Source organism: Anarhichas minor, unplaced genomic scaffold, assembly GCF_050575085.1.
Source record: "Anarhichas minor isolate MPS153535 unplaced genomic scaffold, ASM5057508v1 ptg000028l, whole genome shotgun sequence".
Lineage (NCBI taxonomy): Eukaryota > Metazoa > Chordata > Actinopteri > Perciformes > Anarhichadidae > Anarhichas > Anarhichas minor.
The window spans coordinates 5,953,334-5,980,940 of NW_027466474.1; the positions used below are offsets into that span (position 1 = coordinate 5,953,334).

The following is a 27,607-nucleotide window of genomic DNA, read 5'->3' on the forward strand; positions in this document are numbered from 1 at the left end:
ACTGTGCCCCCCTGGCTGGTCCCTCATTCCCATGACCACACACAGACACTGGAAGAGGTCTCAGTCCATGACACATGCACTCTGCTGGCCAGATTAAAATCTAAAACACTAATACAGCTGAGATTGATGACGCAGGGCTTTCTCAATCTGGCCTCTTCCCTTTTGTGCTATGATTTATATCTTTATCTCTTTGTCTTTGATGTCCATCCAGCACTCAGTAAACCTTGTCCCTGGAATGGGTTAATGATAACAACTCCTCCATATAATACCGCAGATAAAACGATAACATAAAGCAGGGACATTTTGATGTAAATACGTTCATTTTATTTACAAACCAAATGTACAGACACTGCAGGGACTCTATAGGTGCAAACAGGGAGACTGAAAGCAATAATGGGGCTTAAGAAGCAGAATTCATCACCGCTGACAAAACGAAACAGATAAAACCAAAAACCGAGGGTTAAGATAACGGCTTCGGGGGGGGATATAGCCAGAAAAAAAACGAGGGAAAAGTGGGGAGAAATGAGGGTCGAGCTGCGAAGAAACCGCTTCAGTCGTGATACATTTTGAAGATACAGCTTTTGACGACACCCATGTATCTGTCCCACACAACCTGATGTCTGAGGGGCAGAAAACAGAGAGACAGAAAGAGAGCACACAGTAAGTAAATGGAGAGAGAGTAAGACTCATGACAAACTGTAATTGTGAAATCAGTGTGAAGAAAGTAAATGAGGCAATCTTTGTCCACTCGGTGTAACATGTGGGGGGTGGGTCGTCTGTTTCTTTTTATGAATATCTCTTTGTTAAACATGTAATGGTGCAGGGCTGTGTAAACCCTTAACTACATTCCAGAGTGTTTGCATGAGAAACAAGGTAACTACAGTTTGAGAAATCAGGGGCGAGATAGGGTGACACCCACTGGTGGAGCCGAGACGTCAATATTAAAGACACAACTTTATGCTTGAGCAGCATTAATGATTGCCAAAGTATATATAATATTTGGTTATTGCTTTTTTTTTTTTTTTCTTTCAAAGAGCTCTACAACATCCTGACTGTATTTTTCGCCCCTTTAGGAATAAATAGTCCTGGCAGGGTTGGAGTTGAGCTCTACCTGATAAAGCTTTACAGAATAAAAGCACATTGACTCACTTGAATGTGTCAAGTATGTGTGCCGAGTTGTTGTAGTGAGTAAGGTAGAGTCTAATGTCCGCAGCTGTCCATCGGTCTGAACGACATGGCTCAATAAACTGGGGGAGAAAAAGGAGGGGAAGAGACGTTACATCACACCGTCTCCAAGGCAGACTTCAAGACTGGATTCAGAAATACGAGTTGAATGATCTGTCTTTGCTTGAACCACGTAAAGATAGAAACTACATTTTGTAGAGGTTACACACCTTCTCCACAAGATCAATGAAAAAATCTCGGACATCCTTTGTGTTGGTTAACTTTGCGGCAATGTTGACCAGGCCTCTGGATAGATTCTACGAAAAGAATGAAATAATTACATTAACAAAACTATTATTTCCTTTCATTGAAGAAGTTACTGACTGGTTTAATTTCCGATATTCTGAGGTTGTTATTTCTCTCACCTTAAAATTAGCCTCCATCTCATTAAAAGCTTTAGTCTTTCCTCTAAGAGCTGTACAGACCAGACTGAACAGAGAGGAGAGGAAGGAAGAGAAATTACCAATACAAGTGTGTATAAAATTGTAATTAAAAGCCAGTTTAAAAAAAATCAGAAATGGCAAAAAACGTGTAGGTTTCTCTTTATTTTCATGTTACCTTTTGTGTTGATCCAGCAGATCTTTGTCAGTGATTAACACCTTCAGTTCTTTCAGCTCTTGTAAAAACTCTTTATCGAGATCCACATCCATGTCTTCCACCATGTTATCTACAAAGTCACACACTGTCATATCTGTTCAAAAGAGGGGTTTTTTTCTTCTTTTAACTATCATTGCTGCTTATTCTTTTTTCTTCTTATTTATTATTATTTATTCTTAGGCAATTAACATTGTTCACTTCACACAATTTAAATTAGTCTTCATTGTATTGAGGCTATGCAAAACCTGAAGGACCTCTGGTGGTCAGCTGGCCTCACTGACGGAGGCACTGCTCTAAATGTTCCTTATTCTTAATAGCCACCATCGACAGCATACCTCTTGTTCTTACGTGAGATATTTCTTTAAAGTCCTCTTCATAGTTTGTCTCACAGTTTCACTTTTTTTTCTATTTTTAGTGTTCTTGGATTTATCTCTAATGTTTTATCAATCTGTAAGCCTCAAACTAAGACACATTTAGACGGTTACAGATGATTAATATGCTGTATATGTTACATAACTGATCAAAATGTCATACATGTCCTTCATATCTCAGATAAAAATGGCAGCAAACGGCTGAAGGAAACAAGACGAATGGCTCACCAACAGCCCCAACGGTCCAGTTGCTGATAAGTTGCCCAGCACAGAAGGCAAAGTCCTGGAATGTGAGATATTGCAGCTTTCTTTTCCCCGTCTCAAAGCGATTGTTGGCAAAGAAAACAATGGCAGCATAATCCCTGAAATAAGCGAAAGAGGCATTATAGAAGCTAACAAATAGACAGAAAGAACTTTGATGTTTTCACTAGTTTGAATAACCCTGAATGCTAGCCTTCTCAGGTGAGGTTTTGTTAGAGTTAGCTAAACATGTAAACCCATGAAGTAATTCCTCATAACAACTACAACAACACAGAGGCAGGCAGGGAGGTTTTGTACGCTCTTCACACGGATTACCTCGCAAGCTTGTCAGAAAGAAGAAAGTGGTGACGTATGTTCTCCACCAGGGGTCCCTTCAGCTCTTCCACAACTTTAAAAACACGTTTGAAGTTGTCGAACTGAAATTAAACATATGATACATGAGATTTACTAAATTTATAACAACATGACAACATGTATAAAATCAGACAGTAAAAGTCACTGTAACTGAAACTCAAAACGAATTTTAAAGAACGAAAAACTGAAAGTCAGATTACGACCAGAAAGAATTCAAGGTGGTTTCACAACAAAAATGAGCAATGTCTTTTAAAACTGCTGAAGACTCCTCTGATAACTAAACTGACAACACAGACACGCGGCCATTGTGGTGTTGCTCTGACCTGTCGTCTGCAGCTCTTCAGTGTCACACCTGTCTTGGCTCCGATATCGTCCAAGTCTTTCTTTGTTCCCTTGGAGAGTTTCTTTCCCAGGACCTCACGGACAAATGCATCATCGAAGGTGTAATATCTAAACATGTAAATACAAAAGGTGAAAAAGGTGAGTTGTAAGAATATATTCTCATTTACTACGTCAGGAAACAAGAATAAAGTAGTGGCGTTTAATAATAAATACATGTCGTGGTAACATCTGCCTTGAGAGGGGAATAATCTAGTTCAAGGAAGGGGCACATTTAAAAGATTAAATAATGACTTTACTGCAAACACATCAGATAATTAATGGTGATCAAATCGGAGCATCGTCACTGCACCTCTCTATGAGCATGGCTTGTCGATGAGGTGGGATCTGGAACAGTAGCTGGTTGCCTAGTTTGGATGGACTGTGCAGCAGACGCTCACACATCTGGAAAGTCCTGTACTGGTCCATGGTGTCACTCAGTAGAACATCTGCACTCGCCTCGCACTCCTCCATCACTCCTCCATCCATTCGTACCTTCACTGCATCGTTCACTGTTGGATAAATCAGACACGCTTGGTGATCCAACCGTGGCTGTAGTGATGTGTACAGTGACCTGTACTAACAAAGCTGCTGGTGTGGTGTGAACATACAGCAGCACTGTCATTATACTTTACCTGGGCTACTTCCAATGTGCAGGGTGTAGATATATAAATGTCACAATATGTAGGTTTTCATTATGTTTTGCACATTAGCGGAACATTTAGCTTGTAACCCTTTAAAGAAACAAAATGTATATCACAACCCCTTGACTTAAGTATCATGCGTTACTTATAAAGAGTAACTGTTTCATTTGAATAGTTTTCAGAGGCCTGAAAAGTCAGTCTCCTGAATTTAACAATAAAAAGCACACAGTAAAAGTTTTCTTTCTTTCCAGTGTTTTTATTCAATTTCTGACCCCTCAGATTGGTTGGTCCTGACCACCAGATTCGGTGCATTTGAATTATATGTTCAATGATAATACAATAAAACCCACATTCTGTGCATCTTTGTAAGATAACTCCAACAAACCAGGACTCTGTATAAGCTCCTCTACTCCGCAGTAAGTCCACAGTCTGCTGCAGTACATTGTGACCCATAAATGTGACTCATACCTGTGTATCCATCCAACCAGAGCTGGTACACCTCCTCATCCATGATAGTGGTGTTACCCACGAACACATCCAGCTCCATCGTCATCTGCGTGGTGGCAGAAAAGTAAAAGCAAGTGGGTCAGGAGATGTTTCTGTTTAGCTTAAGTAACGTTAGCCATCATCAACCAGCTTTCAGATGAGCTCAAAGACATAGTAAGGACCAAAACACACATCATACCTTGTTATGAGCGTTTCAAGCACCAAACTGAAATAAAAACTGAAATGCAAAGTAAACGGTTAGATTATAATGGCCATAGCCGCCTAGCTAACTTCCTCCATTAAAGGCTAGCTTCTTGTCCTAGCTATGTTAGCAGCTTCAGCGAGACTACACTGACAACCAGACAACAACACGGTGAATTAAGATCAAATTAACGTGATCGCGCGTGGTTTAAAACACGATCATCTACGAAATGGCAGCGTACTGTATCGCTATGGGTGCTCGCTATCAACAACAGCAGGCACGCTAAACGGACTTCCGGTGTCGTGACGTCAGAGGAAAGGTTCTTTACGCATATTACTGTAAGTGTCTCTTTAGACATCTTCTCAAAACAAACTGACTGACTTTTTGTTGTTTCATGTTTTCTGTTGTAATGTTAGTGTCGCGTGACAACATATAGGTTCTATGTTTAATTATAATATATTGTTTACGTGTTCTCGCATACAGCAGACTACAGATTACATTTTACTGTATATCCTACCAGTAATAAAATGACGCAGTGCAGTAAACAAAAATCCACACCCGAGCACAAATAAATAAAGGCAGTGTTACTACATAGCGGGCTGCTCATAATGCATAACGATTTTGTAGGATTGTGTGTTTTTTGTCATTTAACCCATTTGTAGAAAGTATGCTTTTATTCTGAAACTATTATAGTTATTTTTGCTGTTGCATCAGTTTATTGTCAGTCTATGGTACTTCCCCTGTCAGAGCAGACGTCTCTCATCCTTCGTGGTTAAAATGTGGCACAACCCCGATACTAATAACGCTCCTAAAGTATGCGTAATAAGAATAATAGGTCATTTATTTTTGTCTTTGTCCTCAGGGTTAAAATACAAAGACACACTTTTTTTCTGACCAGTGAATATGGCTGCAGACAAAATTGTGGTGTAGACAAGTTAATAATTAAACATTAATCAGAGATAAAAGCAGAAATGGACAGCGTTTTGTAGGTTTCTAATTAAATTGATTTGAATGTGCTATATTTGAGGGATTTGTCACAACAATTTATAGCCTATAGTATAGATAGAGCATGATGACTATGTTTAATCATGATGGTATAAGCTGACCTCGGGTTGTTTTGTTTCATAAGGTTGCCCCTGTGTTATTTGCGTCGTCCCACTTCTGAATCCAAACCTAAAGCTGAGGGTGTCTTGCTGTTCCTAGCAGCATGCCGACATGGGGCCTACCCAGCACCCACAACGACCTGCCTATGAGCCGCAAAATTGGCCCATGTTTAATCCCTTTTAATTCATGTTAAGTAAGAAAGCCATCAATGGCCAGAAGAAAATCGAATTATGATTACGATTATGTAAAGACTCAAATTATACAGCACATCTGTCAGCCTATTTCTGCCCTTCCATTTGTGCTCTTAAGTTATTTTAAAATGTACGATCCGAGATCTGTGTGAGCACAAGGACGATGTGTGCCTTGCTAGCTGCGTGTTCACAATCTGCTCTCTTTTCCTCCAGCGATTAATCTAAATAAATCCCTGCAAATCCCTCTCCATGCCCTCCCTTTTGATGTTTCTGCATGTGTCCTTCAAAATCACAACATAAGGGAAAAACGACTCAGTCAACATGTCTTTTTGTCAGATCTCCCCCTGCACATCAACACTCTCACTTCTAACCCCACATGACACCCTGATTCCATCCCCAGCTCCCTCTTGCACGGTTAACACCCTACATTGTTATGGCCTCAGCTAAACAATGGAGGTGGGACAGAGGGCGGAAGGATGTGGCTGAATGCCTCAGCATAAACCCATGGAAAAAAGCCTGCAGTCACACTTTCCGCCAATGTTCTTTGAAAAGAAACGAGTAGGCTACAACCAGGAGTCACTCATGATGCAACTGTTATACTGTACATCTTTCTTTGTAGTGAACTTTAAAGGAGGGCCTGTTAATGAACCTCTTATGTTTGGCAAAGGTTTGGGCAGAGCTAAGATCTGGTCATAGCCCATGTCTTTAGTTTTTTTGAGGAGGATGAGACCAAGCTGATCAGATAATCCAAGAGTCACATGGGGTTTCTACTAATTTCCTTTAAGAAGTGTGCATATCCGTGTTGTTTTGGATTTATGGCATGATAAAGGTAAAAGTAAAATCCAAATGGGGGCGCACAAGTTCCTCTCTGAGAGAGCACATGGAGCAGATCTTCACCCTCACATCTGGATGATTTTCATAGCTGAGAAGATCAGCTGGATCCCTGAGCTGTTCGGTTCTATGTGGCCATTTACTACAATGCCATATGCCTATGGTATGCGAAGAGCCACTGTAAACCTCAGAGGAAACCACTAACATGTCCGATTACTGTCTAACCGACGTGTCAAGACAGCAGTCATCGTAAAAAGTAAAACATCCGGTTAAAACATTAAAAATAAAATGATTGTGGTTGAGGAACATGATTGCATTGAAACCCGAAAAAGACACCCTCTAATATAAGTGAAGACTGACAACTACGAAATCTACATTGTAGTAAAATACAATGTGTTCTCACTATTTTCATTCAAATGTAACAAGTCAATGCTTTTATTCTGAAGGCTACAAAGACTGTCTTCCAGTGATGCTGCAGCTTGACACGCAGCTCGCTGCTCGGTGGTGTCACAGCCGTGAAAGTGGCGGAGGCGGACATTGTTGTGGTAACAGTCCAGCCCCAGAGGACGAACAGCGATGATGCACTTATTCTGAGCGGATAACGGGAGAGATTGGATTTTCATTTGTTTTGTTTATTTGTTTTTATCTAAAGATTAGTCGTTTGTAACGAAAAAGGAAAGAAGCTGCTGCACCGTACGGACTCATCCTCCAGCACCGTGGAACGAGTTCATTCAGCCGAGGCGAGCGGAGCACAGCCTGGTGAGACGATGCCAGCGACGTAAAAAAAAAAAAAAAACACACACACACAACATCTGCAGGGTGTGCATCCGAGGCTGCTGGATTAAGCCTCCGTGGATCGACCGGTCATTTGTACATATAGGCCACCGAAGAGCCCACGGGGCGGCCGTTGCCTTCAAATACTGCGAGAGGAGGTATAATAAGGACAGTTGTATTCCTGGAGGCCTTTGGAGAACACAGTCTGCTGTTGAGAAGATGACAGATTGACATTAATGGGGGTTCGCGGCGCAACACGACCTCATTAAGACATCATCCGCGGAGAACTGGGTTCAACACAAATTAGGGCTTAAATCACAGCGCCTTGAATAAAGCCGTCTAAAAAACGAAAACACATTTTTGTGCCATGATTTGGCCTCCGGTGCTGTAGTGATTGCAAAGGCTGACATCTGGAAAACACTGTATGCAGAGGAAGAGGATGTGATGGCTCTGTGTTAAGCAGTGAAGCACACAGCTACACCTCAGCGCTTTTAATACATTCTCAGGTACCCTCTAGGTGTAGGTTTTTAATAGAAATGGGTAGCGAAGGTGAGATAATAAATAGAGAGCTGTCAAAGATGTCCGACGAGGATTTGCTGGCGTGCTCCAAAGAGGAGCTGGTGATCCGGCTGCGTAAAGAGGAGTCGGAGAAAATATCAGCTCTCATCCAGCGAGGACGGCTGATAAAAGAGGTAAATAAACAACTGCAGGGACACCTCCTTGAAATCAGGGAACTGAAAGTCATCAATCAGCGCCTGCAGGAGGAAAACGTGGAGCTGCGGGACCTGTGCTGCTTCCTGGACGACGACCGGCTCAAAGTGAAGAAGCTGGCCAGGGAATGGCAGCTGTTCGGGCATCACGCGGCCAAAGTGATGAGGGAGGACCTGGGCGGTTACTTGAAAAAGCTCGCCGACCTGGAGCGCATGCAGGACGGGCTGGTGAAGGAGAATTTGGACCTGAAGGAGCTGTGTCTGGTCCTGGAGGAGGAGTGTGTCAGCAGGAGTGACTCCAGTCCCGGAGGGTCCACCGAGCTCAACCTGCCCTGCATGGTGGCCCGGGACCTTGGGGACGGAAGCTCAAGCACAGGCAGCGTGGGAAGCCCAGACCAGCTCCACCTGGTGTGCTCACCTGATGACTGATGGCAGGCTGACGTCAGCAGTCAGGGCTTCTCCGTCTCAAATAAGGAATCTGTAGGCTAGGGGTGGTGTGATTGACAGAATGGAGACACAGAAGCTTTGTCAGACAATACAAATCAATTTGGTGCAAAAGCATCAGGGCCTTCTGAATGCTGCAAAGATTTGTGTGCCACTAGGTTTTGACTTGACAAAGAATCTACCACTATAGACATTTTCAGGACTTTACAAAGACATTTAATAGATGTTTGCCAGATGATAATGTATCAAACTTTTACAGTATTTGTTTTCTAATGACTCCTCTGTTTTGGGGAGATTCTCCTTTTTCAGTGGTCTGTTGTTGAAAAAAAGAAATGGGACCAAAAGACTGGGTCACATATATCAATTTATCTCATGCACTGGACTAGCCTACACTGGTAGAAGCCTTTTTTCTATTGCACTGGACAGCATTATTATGGATCTTTAAATCACAGATCTAAAGATTCATTTCAATCCAGTTTTGAGCCATATTTAGTCCACTGAATTCCAATAGCACTGAAATAGAGGAGTTGTGATAAAAGAAAAAAAAATGAAACTATTTGATATTTGCTTTTGCTAGATGCCCAATAATGTGTACTATTTTATGCACTCTCTTCCTCAGGACAGGATTGGAGTGCCATATGTGCATGATGATTGTCACAATTTGTGCAGGCCTGTTAACCAGTCTGATGTGAGGGCCCTTCAGGTTTACTGTGAGTGGGGCTGCTGTGCATAATGTACATGTGCTAGAGCCGGAGTACAGAGTACAGAGTTTGGGATCAGACATGGTAGATGTCCTTGGACCTCACTCAGAGCTGAACTGAACAAGTTCTGTCACTTTTTTTAAAAATCCAACTGGAAACTCTTTGTATCAAACTGGAAGGTCTACAAGTTTTAATGATTTATATTCTATTCAAACCAAGCTGTTTAAATTCACTTGTATTACATTTTTCTTACATTGTTGTTGATGTTCAATTAGCACATCACAGAGTTTGTTTAAGTTGACGACGGTCAGCTTTGTCTTCTGTAACTCATGCTTTGTATTTACCCTGTAACATTAACTTTGACCCTTCTTTATCTTGATTTATCTGTATTAACTAGCATTAGGCTACTAACCGATTTCAGTTTAAATCATAGATAATGCACATGGATTAGAAAAGATTTATTTTGTCGTTAGCTGTTTATTGGTGGGCTATGCTCGTAGTGCATTGAAGAGCTTTAAATACAGTGGGTATGACACTTTGTGCTGTTCTGACCTTTCTTTGTGTGTTTGACTTTGCAGAAACAAGCATTTACACATTTACATGTCACACAATGAAGGATTGATTTCTCCACTTGTTGTTTTGACCTTTTGTGTCTGAACCAACTGCACTTGATTGATGCTCCCGTCATGTCACACAGACTGACTTTATGGATGTTCATCAGTTTTATTTTTGGATCCCAGTCCGGAGAGCTGAAGAGGGCAGCAATGCTTTTAACCACTTAGCGATGCACAGACGTCCTGTGACAGCACCAAACACACTGAGTTTTTTTTCCATCATGCTCTATAGCTCTCAATCCGACTCTCGTCCCATCTCCATTTTTCTCTCCAACCCCATTTTAGCAGAGCAACCCAATTCCCTCTGAGCCATGTATGTATTAGCAGGAGATTCGCTTCATTTTTTGGAAATGGAGAAACAGAGAACAGTGTTCATGGTTGAGGGGCATAGAGCGTGTATTAACGTCAGTCAGTATAATAACTTCTAACACGTGTCAGAAAAAGGGTTGTAATTATTTTCATTTTATATAATTTTCTCAATTCGTCGTTTCTTATGAAATGTAAGAAAGGAGAAAGTAATATGGCCATTATAATTGGGTCAAAGGTTATGTCTTTTTTTTTTTGACCAACACACAGATATTCAGTTTACAATGGTATAAAACACTGCAGCACATCCTCACATTGGATAAACTGCAACCTGAGAATATTCAGGATTAATCACAAAATAGCTGCAGATTAATCTTCTACCAGCTGACTAATCAAATACTCCTGTCCCTCCTACAGTATTTATGTCCCAGTTATTCTGGTGTCTCAGTGTTCAATTTACAAAATTATTTATTCTCGATTGAAACTGATGAATGTGTTGATTTTAAGATGCAGTTAAGTCTGATCATATATCCCTTTTTTTGTTTTGTTTTTTTACAATAATGATATTACACCATCACAAATTTCACACAGTTATGAACCTTTGCTCTTTATTAAATGTGAAGTAGTACAGCTTTAACAATAGATTAAAGTAAGGCACTGCCCACCAAAACAGTTCATCTGTCAGAGACAATAAAAACATTACCAAAAATATATTACACTCTCAAGAATAAATATGTGGTAATATAATCTATATTAACTCCTATGGCCCAGCCTTAGTGGTCAAATATTTGCATAGACAATATTAGGATTGATAAAAGATTCATACAAAAATAAGGACCATTTACTAATAAGTACTCTATTTCCCTTGGTGAGGAAGTTCATAAAAAGTTACATAACATGACGTAACAATGTAAAAAGTTATTAAATGCATTATTATACTGAATTATCGCTGTTAATATATTATTAGATGGAGTTATCACAGTTGTATTATTATATAATTCTGCATGCAATGCTTTGTTTTGAACCTCAAACAAACTCATTCTACGTTATAGCTTTTAAAATAATTTTAAAATAATTTTAAAATATAAAGACTTTATATTTTTATCAACACTTAAAAGTGTGTAACATTCTTATCCTAATTTGCACATTATCTAAGTAAAGAATCATCTTTCTAAAGAGAAGAAATGACCCAGATGCACACAGCTCATTTTGAAATGGTTATCACAATCATCATTTTTCGTTTCCCTCGTGTTTCCCAGAGATCCTTTTTGTCACTCGTGATGAAATCAACATTAGTGTTTTGCCAGGACGACACGGCAGTCATTCACAGAGTGAGGATGGTCGGGGAGTGCAGCGAGTGATCCGATTGGTCTCCACTGCTGCTGCTGCGGCGATGAGCTGTCCCACAGGGCTGTGGGGCTTGAGACTGGTGGCTGTTTCCGTGGTGTGATGAAGCATGGGACGTGATGGAGGCGCTGGTGTCTAAAGAGGCAGAGGGATAGGTGAAGACCATACCAGCTGTGAAGGTTAGGAGAGAGGGAGTAGATGTGAGAACCGGGGTGTGGAGAGACTCTGATTCAGTGGCAGAGGCAGCCGATGTCACATGCTTGGTGGGGATGGTTATCTTTGGTTTAGGCTTCTCCGTCTTTGGTGGCAGTTTGGTCGAGGGTCCGGGTCTGGGTCTGCTGAACTCCTGTGGCTCTAGTTTGATGCCTCCCAAAGAGGAAGTTGGTGGATTTGGGTCAGAATCAGAATCTGAGTCCTCAATTTTACAAATGGGACGGTGAGCCTCCAGGACCAGCTCAAGCTTGTCCTTCTCCTTTTGTAAATCAGCTATTTCCTTCTGTAACTTAGACTTATCATCCTCCAGCTGGTCAGTCTCCTACACCAGGGGAAAGCAGAGAGAGACAGACATATGTGTAAACTCCCTCATGTCTCATTGAGATCAATGCCTTGTATTTCAATCATTAATGTTTGGACATTTGTACAATATTTACTCACAGTTTGCAGTGTGTCTGTCAGCTCCCGACGGCGATTGCGACATTTTGCTGCTGCCAGCTTATTCCTCTCCCTTCGTATTCTACGTCTCTGCATCTCTTCCTGGGATAACTTTGATGAGAAAGGGAAGATTCAAGATTAAAATACATAAAATAAGTTAACCTGACGCAGTGAGTCAAACTCCAAACCCCATTGACAGTCTAAAGTTGGATTCTGAAACCTTGCTTTGGGTAAAAAACTTAGAATATCAAATGTACAGGGAGAAAATTTGGGACGCCATCATAGACTACATGACACATGTGAAATACTACCACCATGTGTGTGCACTGAGTCATCACTGTCATGGCGGCTGAATGATCTTGAAATGCTTGAGCTTCTGTGCCTTTGTAACATCCTAACTCTGACTTCATCCAGCGCCCTGCTGAATAATTGCTGTTGATCAAATATTTCCCGCCCATTCAGGGTGATGAGTCACTCAGACCCTGGGGGTGACTCAGGTGTGAGTCACAGAACATGACTTGCCCCTGTGAGTCACATGACAGTCCACTTCCTGTACAATGAAATTACAACGGGTTGTGTCCCAACGTGTGTCTGATGAAACCAAAAAATGATGGTGGTGACAAAAGCGCTGATGGTCCTTAAGGTCAAAGTGGCGTTGAACTGGGTCACTTTAACATCTACGGTATTGTGTTATGACACGTAACATTGCTCTGCTAACAAAAAGTAGATCTTTACAAACAGTGTGTCGCAGGTGATGATTTCACTGAGGCTCAAAGCAAACACCATCAAAGAACATAAACAGTGCGTGTTGGACTCTGGAGAGAAAATGTTCCCTTTTTAAAACTTATTTAGATAATGTATTGAATAAAATATCTACATTATCCTATATTGTCCTTCCCCTATTTCTTAACTGATTCACCTGCTATGTAAGTCTAAAGGAAATGACACAGAGAGTATTACAGGATATTACACACTAATTACGAAATGATTGAACTTCTGTCCACACCTCACTATCTGCATCCCCTACAGGGAAAATATGCCACCCAAGATAGCTTCCCCACAATTACCAGTGTCTAAATATATATGTTTGTAAAGTTTCAGACTCTGTTATTTCATTTCTTACATATTCATCGGTCCTGCGCCTTGTCGAAGTAGTAGTGTTTGCGGCTGCTCTTATGACCCCTGGTCTGAATAGATGGGAATGGGAAGGTGGTGGACCCAGAGGCCGTGCCCCTGAGAGGGTTGGGTAGGGAGGTACTGGAGATCGGGAAGGGCCCGGTGGATGCATGAGGGAGGGCTGGACCAACCACTGGAGGTCCTGGTTGGTTGTGATGGCATTTAGGCTTGGTACGAACTGACTGCTGCCAGCCATTGTAAACTTCTGGAAAAATGGATTGAAAACATTTATTAGATAAAGTAACAGAAAATAACATGTGATCAATAACAAAACACTTGGTTTCTGAAGTCTAAATGGACAATAATTAATGTAAAACATAACTGATGATGAAGCTTATCATGGTTACATACATAAACAGGATGATAAATTGTATAACTACACACAAATTACATATGATGTAACATTAACAGTACTACTTTATTGAAGCTTGAAATCCTCAACTTTTTAAAACTTTGTTTTTTACTCTTATAGTTTAGTTTACATTCTGTCTAAATCTCTGAGGTAAGTTGTCGCCTAGTTAAATGAAGGTACACCTACCTGCTCCTGCTGTGTAATTGTAGTGTTGGAGGTTCCCTGAGAGTTTGACCCAGAGACGTTGCCTGTGTACGTCGGGTTGCCTCTCCCTTGACTCCCAAAGTTTCGATACATCCTTTCTGTTTAAATTAAAAGAAAATTAGATCCAGGTGTGGTTATAAAGCCTTTACGTCCCAGAAAGGTACTTTCGGGTTGAATCTCGTGTGTCAATTCAAACTCAGGGTTAGCCCACCTTATTGCGGTAAATCGGTAGAGTCCAAACGGGTGCGTCTTCAAGGGGGTACAAGGAAGGAAATATCGCCTCGCTTTTTTTGCAAATCGCCTTAAAACTTCCAAAAACAACTTTCAATGGACCATCCTATCGTTAGTCATACGTCTAAAAGCCAAAGTCTGGGAATGATTGTGAGGTTGTAAACTCTTAAAGCGGCACTATAGGTTCACCACGCCCCTCTGCAGTTACGGGAAATAGTGTTGTCTGGAACCTCTCACGAATCAAACCACGTGCCGTGACGTCATTGACCATATAAGGTGAGAGTTTCCTCCTGACCGTCGCGCTCGGGATTCCTCACACTCAAACCACTTCTGATGCAGTGGTTGAAATACTACAAGTTCCTACTCCAGTGGAAGTGTTGTCACTTATGTAATATATTGTATTTACGCAAAAAAAACATGTCGATTAAAAATCGAATTGGCCGAAGTATAAAACAAAAAAACAGGACGGTTATTTAAATTGTAGCCTATTTACTGTTATTTGAATATTTCCTGTACTTTTTAGATCATTACAATTTCAACAAGCTAAGAGGAAAGTGATTACACTCGACGGGTTTAAAAAGTGTATCACTGTTATCCCTGTAATTGAGCTTTATGAAATTACAAAAACAACGTACATTAGTTTTTTCTTTATTATTGCAAATAGATGTACTGTTTTTTCTCATTTCCAATGCTTATGGGGAATTTACTAAATGTTTGTGAGTTTGTTCAGTAGCCCATACTACTTCAAAGTGAAATGACTGAATTTGAATATACTCTAAAACACCATACAAGGTTTCAATGCAACCTTCATATTTTATGACTAAACTAATGAATATGTTTTATCAATTTCACGTTAACTTAACTTTAAACTTCCAGTTTTCATTAAATTTTCAGATCCAGTTCAGAACATCTACATATCTAAAAATTATGAAAACCTTTGTATTCTGTATAAAAATTATAAATTAACAGTGAACTTTACTATTACTTTATGTTGATGTGAAATTATGGGCCATAAAATGTATTCACAAAAGTACAAATACTCGTAATAATCATACTCTGATACTCTTTCATTGTAAATATGAATTTAAAGGTTGCATGGTGTTACAGGACCGGTTATGAAATAGATCATAACATGTGGGTGAAGCTGGGTGAAGCTGGGTGAAGCTGGGTGAAGCTGGGTGCATGCTGTGCTTAATTGTGTTGAGGTTTTTGGCAGTCACTCTCACTTCACAAACCACATCAATGTCCATACATGCCTGTGGAGATGAGTCAGTGCATTGCCACAAAGCTGCTCATTTATATCGTCATCCTTTTCAACCACTGTGCAAGCACAATATAGTTCCTAGCAAAGATTAAAAAACTGCATGCTGTAGATTCGGTAAGCTTAATCTGTCACAACAGCTGCTGACCTTGCAGTCCCTAAGGACAGAGTTCCTGGCAAGGGTTGATTTCTTCTGTCGATGCACCAGTGTCTCACATTACAGATAATTCTTCTCCTAATAAGGATGGCATAGTATTTTTGAAAGAGTCGCTACAGTTAATTGCAAAGACAGTCTGCAGTCTTTTTTTGGGAGGAAAAAAAAGAAGAAAAAAGTGCAGATTACTCATCCTCATCTATGAGTAGTGGCCTTCTGTCTCCTCATAACTTATGAATGAGAATAGAGACAATGACCAAACACTGAAACTGCCAAGAGCGTGGCACTTAACAAAGCCCACCTGAGGCTCATATTTCAGATTTGTCATAATAAAGACACGCATAAAGGATGTTTTTTTTATGTGGTTGATGGTATCATATGACGGGAATATGGGGTAAAGGTGAGAGTCAGATGACTAAAGCTTCAGGAATGCATGATGGCACACTTGCTATGTCTCTAATTGTGACATGTCCCAACATGTGGAGCACCTTTCTTTCCCCTGATTACATCCATTCATCCACCAGCTGTTTCGTTTATGTCGTATTTGATGAGGAAAATGTCTGCTCATCAGACATGCACATTTGGGTGCATGAAAAAATGTTTTTACATTTATGTATATTTCAATGTGAGGGTGTGTAAGTAAGGTGTTTTCTGATTTTCTTCAAATTTTCCCTACAAAAGTTTTAAACGTTCTGTAGTGGATGAAGGAAGTTTAGATTTCATTACCATTTACTCACCCTACAAACACTCCTCTACACCCACACATCCATCCCACACACATACTTTACAAAGCATAATAGCATCCTCATGACACACACACACACACACTTATGTTCATTTGGTTTATTGGGTGTTTCCTTGTCAATTCATGTAAGTACCTTGATCATTATACCGAGATTGTACAGTGCAGTTTAGCCCATACCTGCAAAAAACAGATTGTCCAGGTCATGGTTTGGTGAGATAAATATCAAGAAATAATGACTTCACTTAAATGCAATTTGAATAATATTTACTTACTACAATCCAAATGGTGTAGGAAATATTGTTTAGCTTGGTATTAGCGCTTATTGTATTCATATTAGGTTGTTGCACTTATTGTATTTGTATTAGTTTGTTTCTGCACTGTACTTTTGCTCTGGTCTATGCTCTTAGATGCTTGTTTAAAAAAGGAGATGCACTTATGACTTCTGCTGACTATTGAATACCTATGTTGAATAAGTCGCTTTGGATAACAGCGTCTGCTTAATGACTGTAATGTAATGGTATTTAAAATGTTGAAGCATATGTACATTAGTAGTTTAATGTACTCAGGTAAGTAGGGTAGGCTACTTATTTTGAAGCACTGTGGAGGTGATAAAAGTACAAATCCATAAATGTATAAATACCTCAATATAGTAAGTAAAACTTGAGGAAGTATTAGCAACCAAATGTTCTCAAGTAGCAGCTTTTCAGCTGGTCCAGATGGAGTTAATTATAACTTCAGGTTATAGAGTGTATAGTATATAGACGACTGTTGTGTTAAATTTCATTAACATAACATATGTTTATAATTTAATCTGCAAAGTATGTAGTAATTTGGACCAGGTGGGATAAATTGAATAGATTAACGTTAAATTAGAACAAATAACGCACCATAATTCCTTACAACGCAGTGGAGTAACGTTATAAGTGTAAAGTAAAGAATCACATGGAAGTAGCAGCAGAAACTCAGTACTTTCATGGTTTGTACTTGCATCTGTAATCTGCCACGCAGGCACACTGAAGTCAACCAACCGCAGTGGATGGGTGGGATCACCAAGAATAGTCTGGTAGCCACGTAGCGAGCTAACAACGTTAGCTGTGCAGGTAAGTGCTCTTGTGCTCGTTGTTTACCTCTTAATCATTACATCATTACATTGTCACTCATACAAACTGTGGTGGCATTTGACATGTTACTGTTACCGAATGTGTATTTTTCACACCGAGTGTTACTCTGTTTAAATATGATGTTATATTAACTTAGCTGGCTAGCTAGCTAGCTAGTTAGCATCAACTGGTTGCTAGATAGTGGTTAGCTGGCAGGTATTAGCGTAAGTATGTTGGCCTCTTACTGATATCGTGGAACGTTAACTAACTAAATGTGCTCACTGTTAGCTGTGGTATAACATGCCATTGATATAATTCATGCAAGTTAACTAGCTGAGCTCTAAATAAGCAGAAATTTAGCTAACGTGTCATTGTTTTTATTTTTAGCGAACGTCACAATGGACTTGCCACATCAAGGGTACCGAGCAAGTGGTAAGTGGAAAATATGAATCACCGCGTTACCAATAGTTATCATTTTTGTAAAATATTTGCAAAATATCCGTCCATGGTTTCTACTTCCTGTTTTCTTACTCGAGCTAGACACACAAAGCTCAACAAACAGCTGTCACTGTACGGGTGATGTACAATAACATGATCCCAGTTTATGAGGTGAAGTTACACCTAAAATGATGCAATCCAATACACCAGCTACTTGGATACATCTTACTTGCAATAGGGTTATAATGACTATGCTCTTTGACTATCATAGGGTGGAGAAAATATTGTGTATATATATATATATATATATATATATATATATATATATTCAAATGCCCTTCATTTACTCTGTTGTGTCCATCTATTCACAGCTAAACCGAGAGCTCGTGCAGCTCCCTCCACATCTGATTCTATCCTGTTTGATGACACCAGCTCTGCAGCACCAGCAATGAACAATCCAGTTTACTACACTCCTGGGTACAATATGGCAGGACCCTCAAATGACGTGCAAGGAGGTGCTGTGCCGAACAACATGTTTACTGACCCAATGGCCAATGCTGCGTTGATGTACGGCTCCTCATTAGCCAACCAAGGAAAGGATATCGTGAACAAAGAGGTGAGAAAAAACGGGATGTTGAAAGAACGGTTTCCTTCAGAGATGATACATGCAACAGAATGAGGTGTTAATCCAGTAAACTATAAATACGATTATCCTTACAACTGCCTCAAAACATGTTTCTTGGGGGATTCAATCTGAAGTTGACAGTTGTAAATACTAAAGATGCACCAATTGCAATTTTCTTGGCCGATTCAGATTTGACCTGCTGATTAAGATTTGAAATTTTCTGTCTTTCTAAGGACTATAATTGACAGCCTACACAAACAGTTTTGTAACTTTTCTTTCAAAATTGAAATTCGATTGTAAAACACTGAGCATTAAGTAACTCCAAACTGTACCAAGTTACAGCATCTTCTTGTTTTCAAAACCTTGTTTTTTAACAATGTTCCTCCACGGCTTATTTTGGACTTTTAGGTGTTACAAAAATGACGCGTGTGTGACTGTACTATACTGTGTATGTTGCACGTGTGTGGCTGTGACGTTAGTCTGTGCTGCTGTGTGCACGATGTAAAACGTGTGTAAATTTGACCGGCAAAAAAATTGGATATATGAGACAGCTCAATGGCCAATCAATCTGTGCATCTCTTGTACATTCCAGTTTAAATATGACCCAGACACACTCTGAAGCATTTTTACAAGGTTCTGCTGTAGCTGTATGACGAAGCATACAAAGCAAGACACAGCCTGACTCTTGATATGGAGAGATAAAATGTCTAAACAGGAGTACAGAGTCCTCTCAAATACAGCAATTAACCACTGTGAACAATCTGTTTTCCTCCATGCAGGTGTTTTTTGTGCCGTTTAATTTAATTTTTGTCCCTAAAGGTGACTCTCTACACGTTCATAATTTTAAGTTTCTCAACATAGAGAACCATACAGATGTGTTCTTTTATCCACGTGGCCACTCTACTGTATTGTTAGCTTTCATACACAGTTAGTTCAATGTACATAGACTGGTGTCAAAGTGATGCACAGTCCTTAGGGCAGCCACAGCCTTTTAGTTTTAAAAACTCAACAGTAGTAATTGACTTTTTTTGATGGCAGACTTGTCACTCTTCATCTGTCAGGTTAATGTTTGCACTTCCTTTGCCTTTCAGATCAGCAGATACATGTCTGTGAACAAGCTGAAATACTTCTTTGCAGTTGACACCAGATATGTATTGAAGAAGCTTATGATCCTCATGTTCCCTTACACGCATCAGGTAATCAGTGCCATTCAACGTACGGGGTGACCTAAAACATCAACTGGCACGCATAACAGCTTGATAACTTTCCCTGGTATCATGTTTTCACCCACTTATCAATTTGAAACTATGCAAACAACATAATCAGCCACTTAAACACCACTCCAGCTCTAGTTATGAACGTGAGAATGCTGTGATTGCCAGTGCAGATATAAAAGCACACCGAGCTCCGTTAATTCCCACACGCTTTAACACACTGAGATTGTAAATTAAGTCACCACTCCAAACATTGTGTGCCCTGATAATGTACGAACAACACAGAGTGCAAACTCTCCTTACAAGGCCAGGGTCACAAAAAGCCAAAAGCCATTCTAAAGAAGATACTTTAAGTGTAATATTTTATTCTGTATTTTATTCTGTATTTTCTCCATTCTCCAATGATCATCTACTACTGCCGTTACCCCTAACTTATTATTGAGCTTTAATCTTATCAAGTTTAAATTGGCTTTCATTCATTTTATTGTTTTATTTAAGACCCTTGAGGTGAAAAAAAGAGCACCAAACATCATGTGCGTGTTTTATTTTGAGTCCAGGCTGCAGGGTGATTCGTACTGTACTTGTGTGTTCACGGTAGGATTGGGAAGTTCGTTACCATCGGGACGCTCCACTGACTCCAAGACAGGATGTGAATGCACCCGATCTTTACATACCAAGTAAGTTTTCTATGAAAACTAAATGATCGATAGCAGAGTATTTTTTGATGCCGATATAGTGTTTTAAGTGTACTTTTTGTCTTTTAGCGATGGCTTTCATTACCTACATTCTACTTGCTGGAATGGCCCTTGGCATTCAAAAACGGTGAGTGACTCTTCCTTATCTAATTTACTTTACGACTCAAAGTAAATTTATTTTGTATGAAATGAGTTAAATAAGGAGTGTTTGTTGTGTTTGTGTGAAGGTTCAGTCCAGAGGTTCTTGGACTGTGTGCCAGCACCGCCCTGGGGTGGGTCATCATCGAGGTCCTGGTGATGCTGTTGAGTCTGTACCTGCTGACGGTGCACAGCGACCTCTCCACCTTTGATCTCATCGCCTACAGTGGATACAAATATGTTGGGTAAATGTCAAGTTATACTTAAGATGAGTCTGTTGTGATGATATGAGGGTTAGTTTTAGGACAACGCTTCAACCTGTTGTGTATTATAGCTTAAATTATTAACTGCTAAATCAAAGATGTAAATACATTTATTCAGATTCAGCTCGGTGCTTAAAAAGTACCGTTTGTAAATACGGCATTTCTAAATCTTTTTTCATGCTTCTCTTCTAGGATGATCTTCACTGTGTTGTGTGGCTTAGTGTTCGGCAGTGATGGTTATTATGTGGCACTTGCCTGGTCCTCTTGTGCCCTTATGTTCTTCATTGTAAGTATTTTGAGCTAATTTTGGAAGTTAATTTAGATTTAGTCCTTATTCTTAAGCTAAAAATGGCCCATTTCAGTCATTTTTTATCCTTCATAGTTTTCGTCCAATTTCAGTCGACGACAACTCAAAACGTTTTGGTCCAATTTCAGTCATTACTTTTCAGTAACATGTTTTGTCTCAATTTTGTCAGCTTTTTTTTTCCTTTTTTTAAATTTAGTCTTATGTCAAATGTCTTTTTTAAGTCATCAGATTACATTTAACATTTCAGTTCATCCAGTTTAGCCACAATGAATCATTTTGTAATTTAGTCCAATTTATTTCAAGATTTTATCTTTTCATTATCTGATGAAAAATACAGGTTCAATGATTAAGAATGCAGCTTTTCTGTTATTGCCGTATTGTTTTCTTCAGTGAAGCATATTTTACATTCCTATGTAATTATAATTAATTATATTCTATAAGTAGGTCAGATATTTACATATTTAAAAGCTGTGTTTTTCCATTTCAGTTGTTCTTTCCCAGGGTGTTTTAAATATGAATAGCAAAGAAACAAATATACAAAGTACACACAGAAGAAAGTACAGCTAATACACACAAAACAATATAGATATGCCTCAGGTTTAGGCTTTACAGTGCAACTACCAAGTGTGATAAATACACTGTAGTAATGTATTATTTAGCATTACTATGTGTTGCATTGTTACACTAAATTACATTTTGTTACTTAAATACCTCAACAATGACCACTGACTCTACATATGCTACAGTGTTTTACTGAAAAACATACTTTTTGTTGTAGCCTTATTTGCAGTTTACAGATGTTTCTGTGTTTGCAGGTTCGATCTCTGAAAATGAAGATCCTGCCCTCTCTCTCTTCGGACTCCATTGGAACCGGACCAAGTTCCAAACCCCAATTCCGCCTTTATATCACTGTGGCTACTGCCTTGTTTCAGCCAATCGTTATATACTGGTTAACCTCTCATTTGGTCAGGTGACCGTGATGCATTCAATAACTTGAAGTCCAATTTTATTGGAGCCAAAACATTTTGTTGTTGAATGTTTGTACACCTGCCTTTATATGCTGGTTTGTCAGTAAACTTAAAACATATGTAGATGGTGTTGAGCTTATTAATGAAAGTGTGACACAGAAAATGTCTCATGTAAAGTAAATCTGACAAATGCTTATTTTTGGCCACCTAACTTTAAGACAAGGGCTTTCTTTGTGAGATCCTTTTAATCATAACGTTGATTCAGTTCAAGTTTCCTTTTATATAACGTCCCTGGACCTGGTTTACAGTATTTCACCCCACAGTACACACACCACACAGACATAAAACACACATGATTCGAGTACCATTTTCCGGTATGGGTGTGTTGCTGCGTTATCCCCCTTTCTCTTGTGAGTTTTGGGTCGTATTTATCTACATTTGACAAAGCATGACAATGTTTGGATTTTTTGTAGAAAAAAATAAATATATTTAGCTTTGTGTATTCAATTTTAACCGTTTGTGAGACCTTTATTGTTTTATTTAAACAGAAAAAGTAGTCATGCTGCATTATATGATGCTTTTGATACTTAAATATCTATGCTGATTCTCGTTTACATTGTTGGAGGCAAGACTTTTACTTATAACAGTATTTTTACACTGTGGTCACGCTACTTTTACTTTAGTGAAAAGACAGAATAGTGCTTTCACTACTAGCAGTTTTGGTACCATGTCCTTCTTGTTTAACACTTGTGCATCACTTAAAAACGTAGCTCTGTCCACGTTAGAAACTATCCTAGCCAGTCCTGATCATTACTACCAAATAGACAATCTTCTTCAGAATTTTAACCCAAGTTTGTTTACTTCATCCACCGTTGTTAAAATAGAAAATAATTTAATAACCAGATGATGAGTCAAATGATTAGCAAAAACACATAATGCAGCAGCAATGCCCCTAGTGGAAACCAGGAAAATAACACAATAGCCCCAGAGGGCAAACGTGAGAAAATGGCTCAATCTGGTGGAAATGGCAAAAAACTACAATTTGAAGACTGAAAGTCTGATATAATAGGATGCATGATTTTATGCTATGATTGTCATTAAGGGTCTGAGTGTCTTTTGGCTACACCGTTTAATCTTGACTTATTATAGGAGCTGAGGTTGAACTTTCCAAATTTGAAAAGAAACCAGACCTTATGCAGTGTACACTGGCAAAATGATCGAAAAAGTAAAAAATGTCCTTGTTGATGCATAAGGATATGAGGTATTTTAAATCAAAAACTGCCCCCCCCAGTCTATTGGTTGGTGTGACACTGTATAATTAGTGCGGGAGCGTGCATGTGCACGCGCACACTGCAAAGCGTCCTTTTCGTTCCCATGGAGACCTCGGACGGCAACAGAACACGGCGGATAGGAGTCCGAGTCCACTTCTGAACTCCAGAACTTCACCTTTAACTCTGCAACGACGTGTTTTCAACATTTAAGGAGCTCCGCGTTCCGCCTGGATCATCGATTTAGTTATTTGGTGAGTAACTAGTTAATGTCAGACATTTTTGAAGCACAAGGTAACAACCACCTGTGAGAGGAAAACGCGCCTTTCTAGACTAAATGAAACTTTATATTCTTCCGCCATTTGCCTCCTGGACTGCTTTGTAGAGCCATGTGGCTTCACATAAAAGAGACTTTCAGGGCGTTATGCATTGGATTTTCCTCGATTTCAGCTATACCTTCAGGATGTACGATCAACAAAGACTTTCTAATAGACCTGCACCTGTCCACTGGGTTAGTGTTTAGTAAAACGTGAGATGGTAAGCTAGTCTGAAGGTGTACACGTGTTCACTTAGTGGACTTTGTTCGTTTAAGGGGATGCTCACCAGAGGGGAACAGAAAGCTAACATTTAACTAAAATATTGCATTTTCCATCAGCTCGTTTAGTCAGTAAGTTAGTAAACCTGAAGTTGTGATGGACCTGGAAGTAGATAGCCCAGCCTGCATGTTTGAATTGTTGTTTTTGTTTCAGAGTTTTGTTTACTATGCCCTTACAAAGGGGAAAAAACAATGCAAATACAATTTCCCTATTGTTATTTCTGTGCACTCAAAAGACATGTTGTATGCTGAGCAGATTGTAATGTTTGTTGTGATTTTTGGCTAAAGGCTCTATAGATAAAACTGACACGACTTGACTTCCGTCCATAGTGCAAAGTGGCTCTCTGCTACTTTTAGATTGAATTTGATTAGATTCAACTTTATTGTAATTGCACAGATTACAGGTACGAGAAATTCAGTTTAGCATTTAACCAGAAGTACAAAAAAACAAGTAAAGTGCAGAGTAATGTATAGAGTAATATAATAAACAGTAAGGGATGGATATCAATACACTACAGATAGATTCCATATGAACATCTGCAACAGTTAGTCAACTTTTAACCCTGAATAACATGAATAATTCCTCCCAGCAGTAGCTTTGATTGATTTCTGTCATTTCTTCCAGCAGTGTGCTGAATGACCCTGGAAGTTTCCACCTGGGAGCGAGATGGAGAATATCTCTCATACACTGCCACCCTCGTCACCATGTCTTTCCACTTTTGAGGGGTCCCTACCTTTCTCCTCCTCGCCGCAGCAGACCTGCTCAGAGGGCCGTGTTTCACTCCCACTTTCACCTATTTCCTTCCCCCCGTCCCCGACCTCGCTTTCTCCAGCAACAGTAGAGTCAATTCACTCTTCCTCGCCTCTGTCACACTGCACAGCCTCTCACGGCCTCGAAGGACGACTCACACAGTGCCTCAGCCCGGCGAACATATCTGACCAGGATGACCTGACCTGCCTCAACTGGCTGCATCAGAGGGGCAACCTGCTACCTCTGCAGTCCCTTCATAAGATGACACCACTGACTCAGCTAGAGTCCTCTGTGCCTCCCCGTCCCCTTCCTCCTGCCTCGTCCAAGCCACCGTACTCCTTCAGTAGTCTTATTTTCATGGCAATAGAAGACTCGCCTGACAGGAGGCTTCCAGTGAAGGACATCTACGATTGGATTGTGAATAATTTCCCCTTCTACCGGACAGCCTCTGGAGGCTGGAGGAACTCTGTCAGACACAACCTGTCCCTGAGCAAGAGCTTCCGTCGTATTCAAAGGGACAAGAGCCAGGTGGGGACATTACTCACGTTTACCACATTAAGAGCCACATTATAGTGTGTGCTTAAATTATAGGACAGATGCTCAAACATCCATATCACTGCAATGTCCTTGAGCAACACACTGAATGCAGATGTGCTGCTCTGTAGTCGAGTCAGCAACTAAACTGCTCTGCAGGGGAAATTATAATTAAGTACTCCACATGTGTTGAGGTTGTTGTTTTGTCTACTGTCAGCGTTGCTTAAGAGTTTAAGTTTGCAGTTTGAGTGTTTCAAGTGTTTTGTATGTTTTTTTCAGTCAGTGGGTAAGGGATCGCTGTGGTGTGTGTGTCCAGAGTATCAGCCGGCGCTCCTCGAGGTGCTGAGGAAGACCCACAGTTATCACAGCACCAACATCAATCTGTTAAACAAGCCTGCACTGTGAGTATCACCACACAGTCTGAAGTATGAGCAAAGCATATTTTCATTGTGTGTTAATACATCATTTTCTATTCATATTTAACTCCATTAATTGTTAGGTATACTGTATTCACTTCATGACTAAAACACTTCATATAGTTTCTGTTGACTGATTCTAGACAAAAAGTCAATACTAAATGTGGCGATACGATAAGTTAATAACAGAAAATCATTTGACAATTCAAGAACAAAATGCCAAACATTTGCTAGCATTAGCTTCTCAATTCATAGTTAAAAAAATTATAATTTAAATGGAATATCTTTGGATTTTGAGCTATTAGCTGGACAAAACACACAATTTGAAGACTTTTCCTTTGGCTATTGCAAATTGCAATGGGCATCTTTCACTGTTTTCTGTTTTTCAACAGATAAATTGATTGATTGATGAAGATTGAAAGATAATCATTAGTGTCAGCGCTACAAAATATTACTTTCCTCAACATTCCTGTGTTGTTTTTTCTGTTAATACACAGCATTCTATGGGTTTCTTTGGTGGATGAGGAGTTTTTGAATAATATTACATTTTAATGAGGCTCTTACTGAGGTGTATTTTATGTACTTTTCTAACATTTTGTGTGCAGGTTGGAGGGAGCTGAATTTGTGGTGCCTGCAGTGTGCGACTCTATTGAGATGTCAGGTGAGTGACGAGTTGACACACAACACTTAATCAGCACACGAGCGTGTACACATTTGACCCTTTTATGAATTTCTTTTAGTCTGCAATAATTCATCAATGTAGTAACTTCTCTCTGTGACACTTTTATTACCTGCGACTTTTCCCCGTCTCTGCAGCTTTTCGACATTGTTCCTGTGTTTGTGTTCAGTTGTCATGGCAACAACCTTCTATTACCTTGGAAACCCGGCAATAGTCACGCTTAGTCTCCTATATGTCTCCCCGTTTCATTTCCGGGCCTATGGCGCTATATGGGCCCATAGACGACCATGTCAGACTCCTCAGAACGACCTCGTTCAACCAGCCTGCATGAAAACAAGTTATTCATATTAATGTCTTACTTTCTGACACATATTTTGCTTGATTGATTGTTTTTCTTTTTATGCAGATCCTCTCTCTCATGCCCTCTTCCTCTCCACATCGTCATCCCAAATCCTGACCAACGATAACCCAACGTTCTCCGACAACCCACCGTGTCCTTTGACCCCAGATCACGAGGAGCTTGTGACCATGGAGTCGGTTGAATACCAGCAGGGGGAGGTCAGTGAGGACATGGAGAAGGACCCCCTGTCAGACAGCGGGTACATCGAGCTACACTACTACCAGTCTCACCAGTACCAGTACCTGGTGCTGCCGGGTGACACAGAGTTGGACCTGGAGACCGTGGAGATCCTTCAGCTCGATGCCGAGGCCCAGGAGGCTGCCGGGTCACTGCTGGACCTGGCAGGTGGTGGATATTAATGTTACATCAACATTTAACAATCACAACCAAAAGAAAGCTTCAATCCATCATAAGCAAACGCTCCAACAAAGAAACATAAATAGGGATTTATGTTTAAAAGTCTTAAGTGATAATGGATGGGGGGATGCTGATGCAAGTTGGCTGCTTCATCCTGAGACGTTGACGCTGCCCTAAGGCTTGTTTTGTAGTTAGGTAAATAATATAGCTCAACTTTCTAATGGACTATAAATAATATGGGTCATATTACTTAATATATATTCAGGCACTTTCAATGCAAAAGCTGAATTCACCACCATACAATGACTACATGGACAAAGCAAACTTGTGAGTGTCGTGTTAACTTGAAAAAGGGGAGGGGCAAGTATTAATAGAGAATGATCTTCACTACAATAAGTTTTTAGGTTTTCATCTATGTTTTTTTACTCGTTAAGTTCTTTCTCAGGGTGGAAGGCGTGCTTCCAACTCAAGCAGAAGTACTGTTTCTTGATAAAGATGTTTTCAAAGTAAAAATAAGTGACCAAACTTTCTTTATAAGAAGGTTTT

General features: G+C 39.9%; 5 protein-coding genes across 7 annotated transcripts; 3 read left to right on the top strand and 2 right to left on the bottom strand.

Moving 5' to 3' along the window:
* Positions 1-301: 301 nt before the first annotated feature.
* Positions 302-4,805, bottom strand: fibpa (fibroblast growth factor (acidic) intracellular binding protein a). Of its 3 annotated transcripts, none has more exons than XM_076103359.1 (11): positions 4,515-4,805; positions 4,298-4,382; positions 3,499-3,697; positions 3,131-3,257; positions 2,769-2,869; positions 2,421-2,554; positions 1,783-1,891; positions 1,590-1,653; positions 1,395-1,481; positions 1,150-1,247; positions 302-620 (listed from the first exon to the last, which is right to left on the bottom strand). In XM_076103359.1, exons 2-11 carry the CDS (start codon positions 4,380-4,382, stop codon positions 551-553), a joined length of 1,074 nt encoding a protein of 357 aa, XP_075959474.1. In that variant the 5' UTR covers positions 4,515-4,805; the 3' UTR covers positions 302-550. The 3 variants fall into 3 exon arrangements, with proteins under 3 accessions (XP_075959474.1, XP_075959473.1, XP_075959472.1); XM_076103358.1 differs by having other exon boundaries at positions 1,783-1,906; XM_076103357.1 differs by having other exon boundaries at positions 1,783-1,915.
* Positions 4,806-6,889: 2,084 nt separating this feature from the next.
* On the top strand, positions 6,890-9,810 carry ccdc85b (coiled-coil domain containing 85B). Its single transcript, XM_076103562.1, has one exon. The coding sequence runs from the start codon at positions 7,954-7,956 to the stop codon at positions 8,554-8,556; it is 603 nt and encodes a 200-aa protein (XP_075959677.1). The 5' UTR covers positions 6,890-7,953; the 3' UTR covers positions 8,557-9,810.
* Positions 9,811-10,634: 824 nt separating this feature from the next.
* fosl1a (FOS like 1, AP-1 transcription factor subunit a) lies at positions 10,635-14,286 on the bottom strand. The gene is made up of 5 exons (XM_076103561.1): positions 14,134-14,286; positions 13,905-14,020; positions 13,314-13,571; positions 12,194-12,301; positions 10,635-12,074 (listed from the first exon to the last, which is right to left on the bottom strand). Exons 2-5 carry the CDS (start codon positions 14,013-14,015, stop codon positions 11,517-11,519), a joined length of 1,035 nt encoding a protein of 344 aa, XP_075959676.1. The 5' UTR covers positions 14,016-14,020; positions 14,134-14,286; the 3' UTR covers positions 10,635-11,516.
* A 3,029-nt stretch (positions 14,287-17,315) lies between these two features.
* On the top strand, positions 17,316-22,574 carry yif1a (Yip1 interacting factor homolog A (S. cerevisiae)). Its single transcript, XM_076103446.1, has 9 exons — positions 17,316-17,413; positions 17,801-17,845; positions 18,223-18,467; positions 19,568-19,672; positions 20,289-20,367; positions 20,455-20,512; positions 20,613-20,768; positions 20,979-21,072; positions 21,909-22,574. Exons 2-9 carry the CDS (start codon positions 17,812-17,814, stop codon positions 22,065-22,067), a joined length of 930 nt encoding a protein of 309 aa, XP_075959561.1. The 5' UTR covers positions 17,316-17,413; positions 17,801-17,811; the 3' UTR covers positions 22,068-22,574.
* A 2,017-nt stretch (positions 22,575-24,591) lies between these two features.
* LOC142962541 (uncharacterized) lies at positions 24,592-27,139 on the top strand. Its single transcript, XM_076103086.1, has 4 exons — positions 24,592-25,203; positions 25,489-25,610; positions 26,231-26,286; positions 26,711-27,139. The coding sequence occupies exons 1-4, from the start codon at positions 24,592-24,594 to the stop codon at positions 27,061-27,063; spliced, it is 1,143 nt and encodes a 380-aa protein (XP_075959201.1). The 3' UTR covers positions 27,064-27,139.
* Positions 27,140-27,607: the final 468 nt, after the last annotated feature.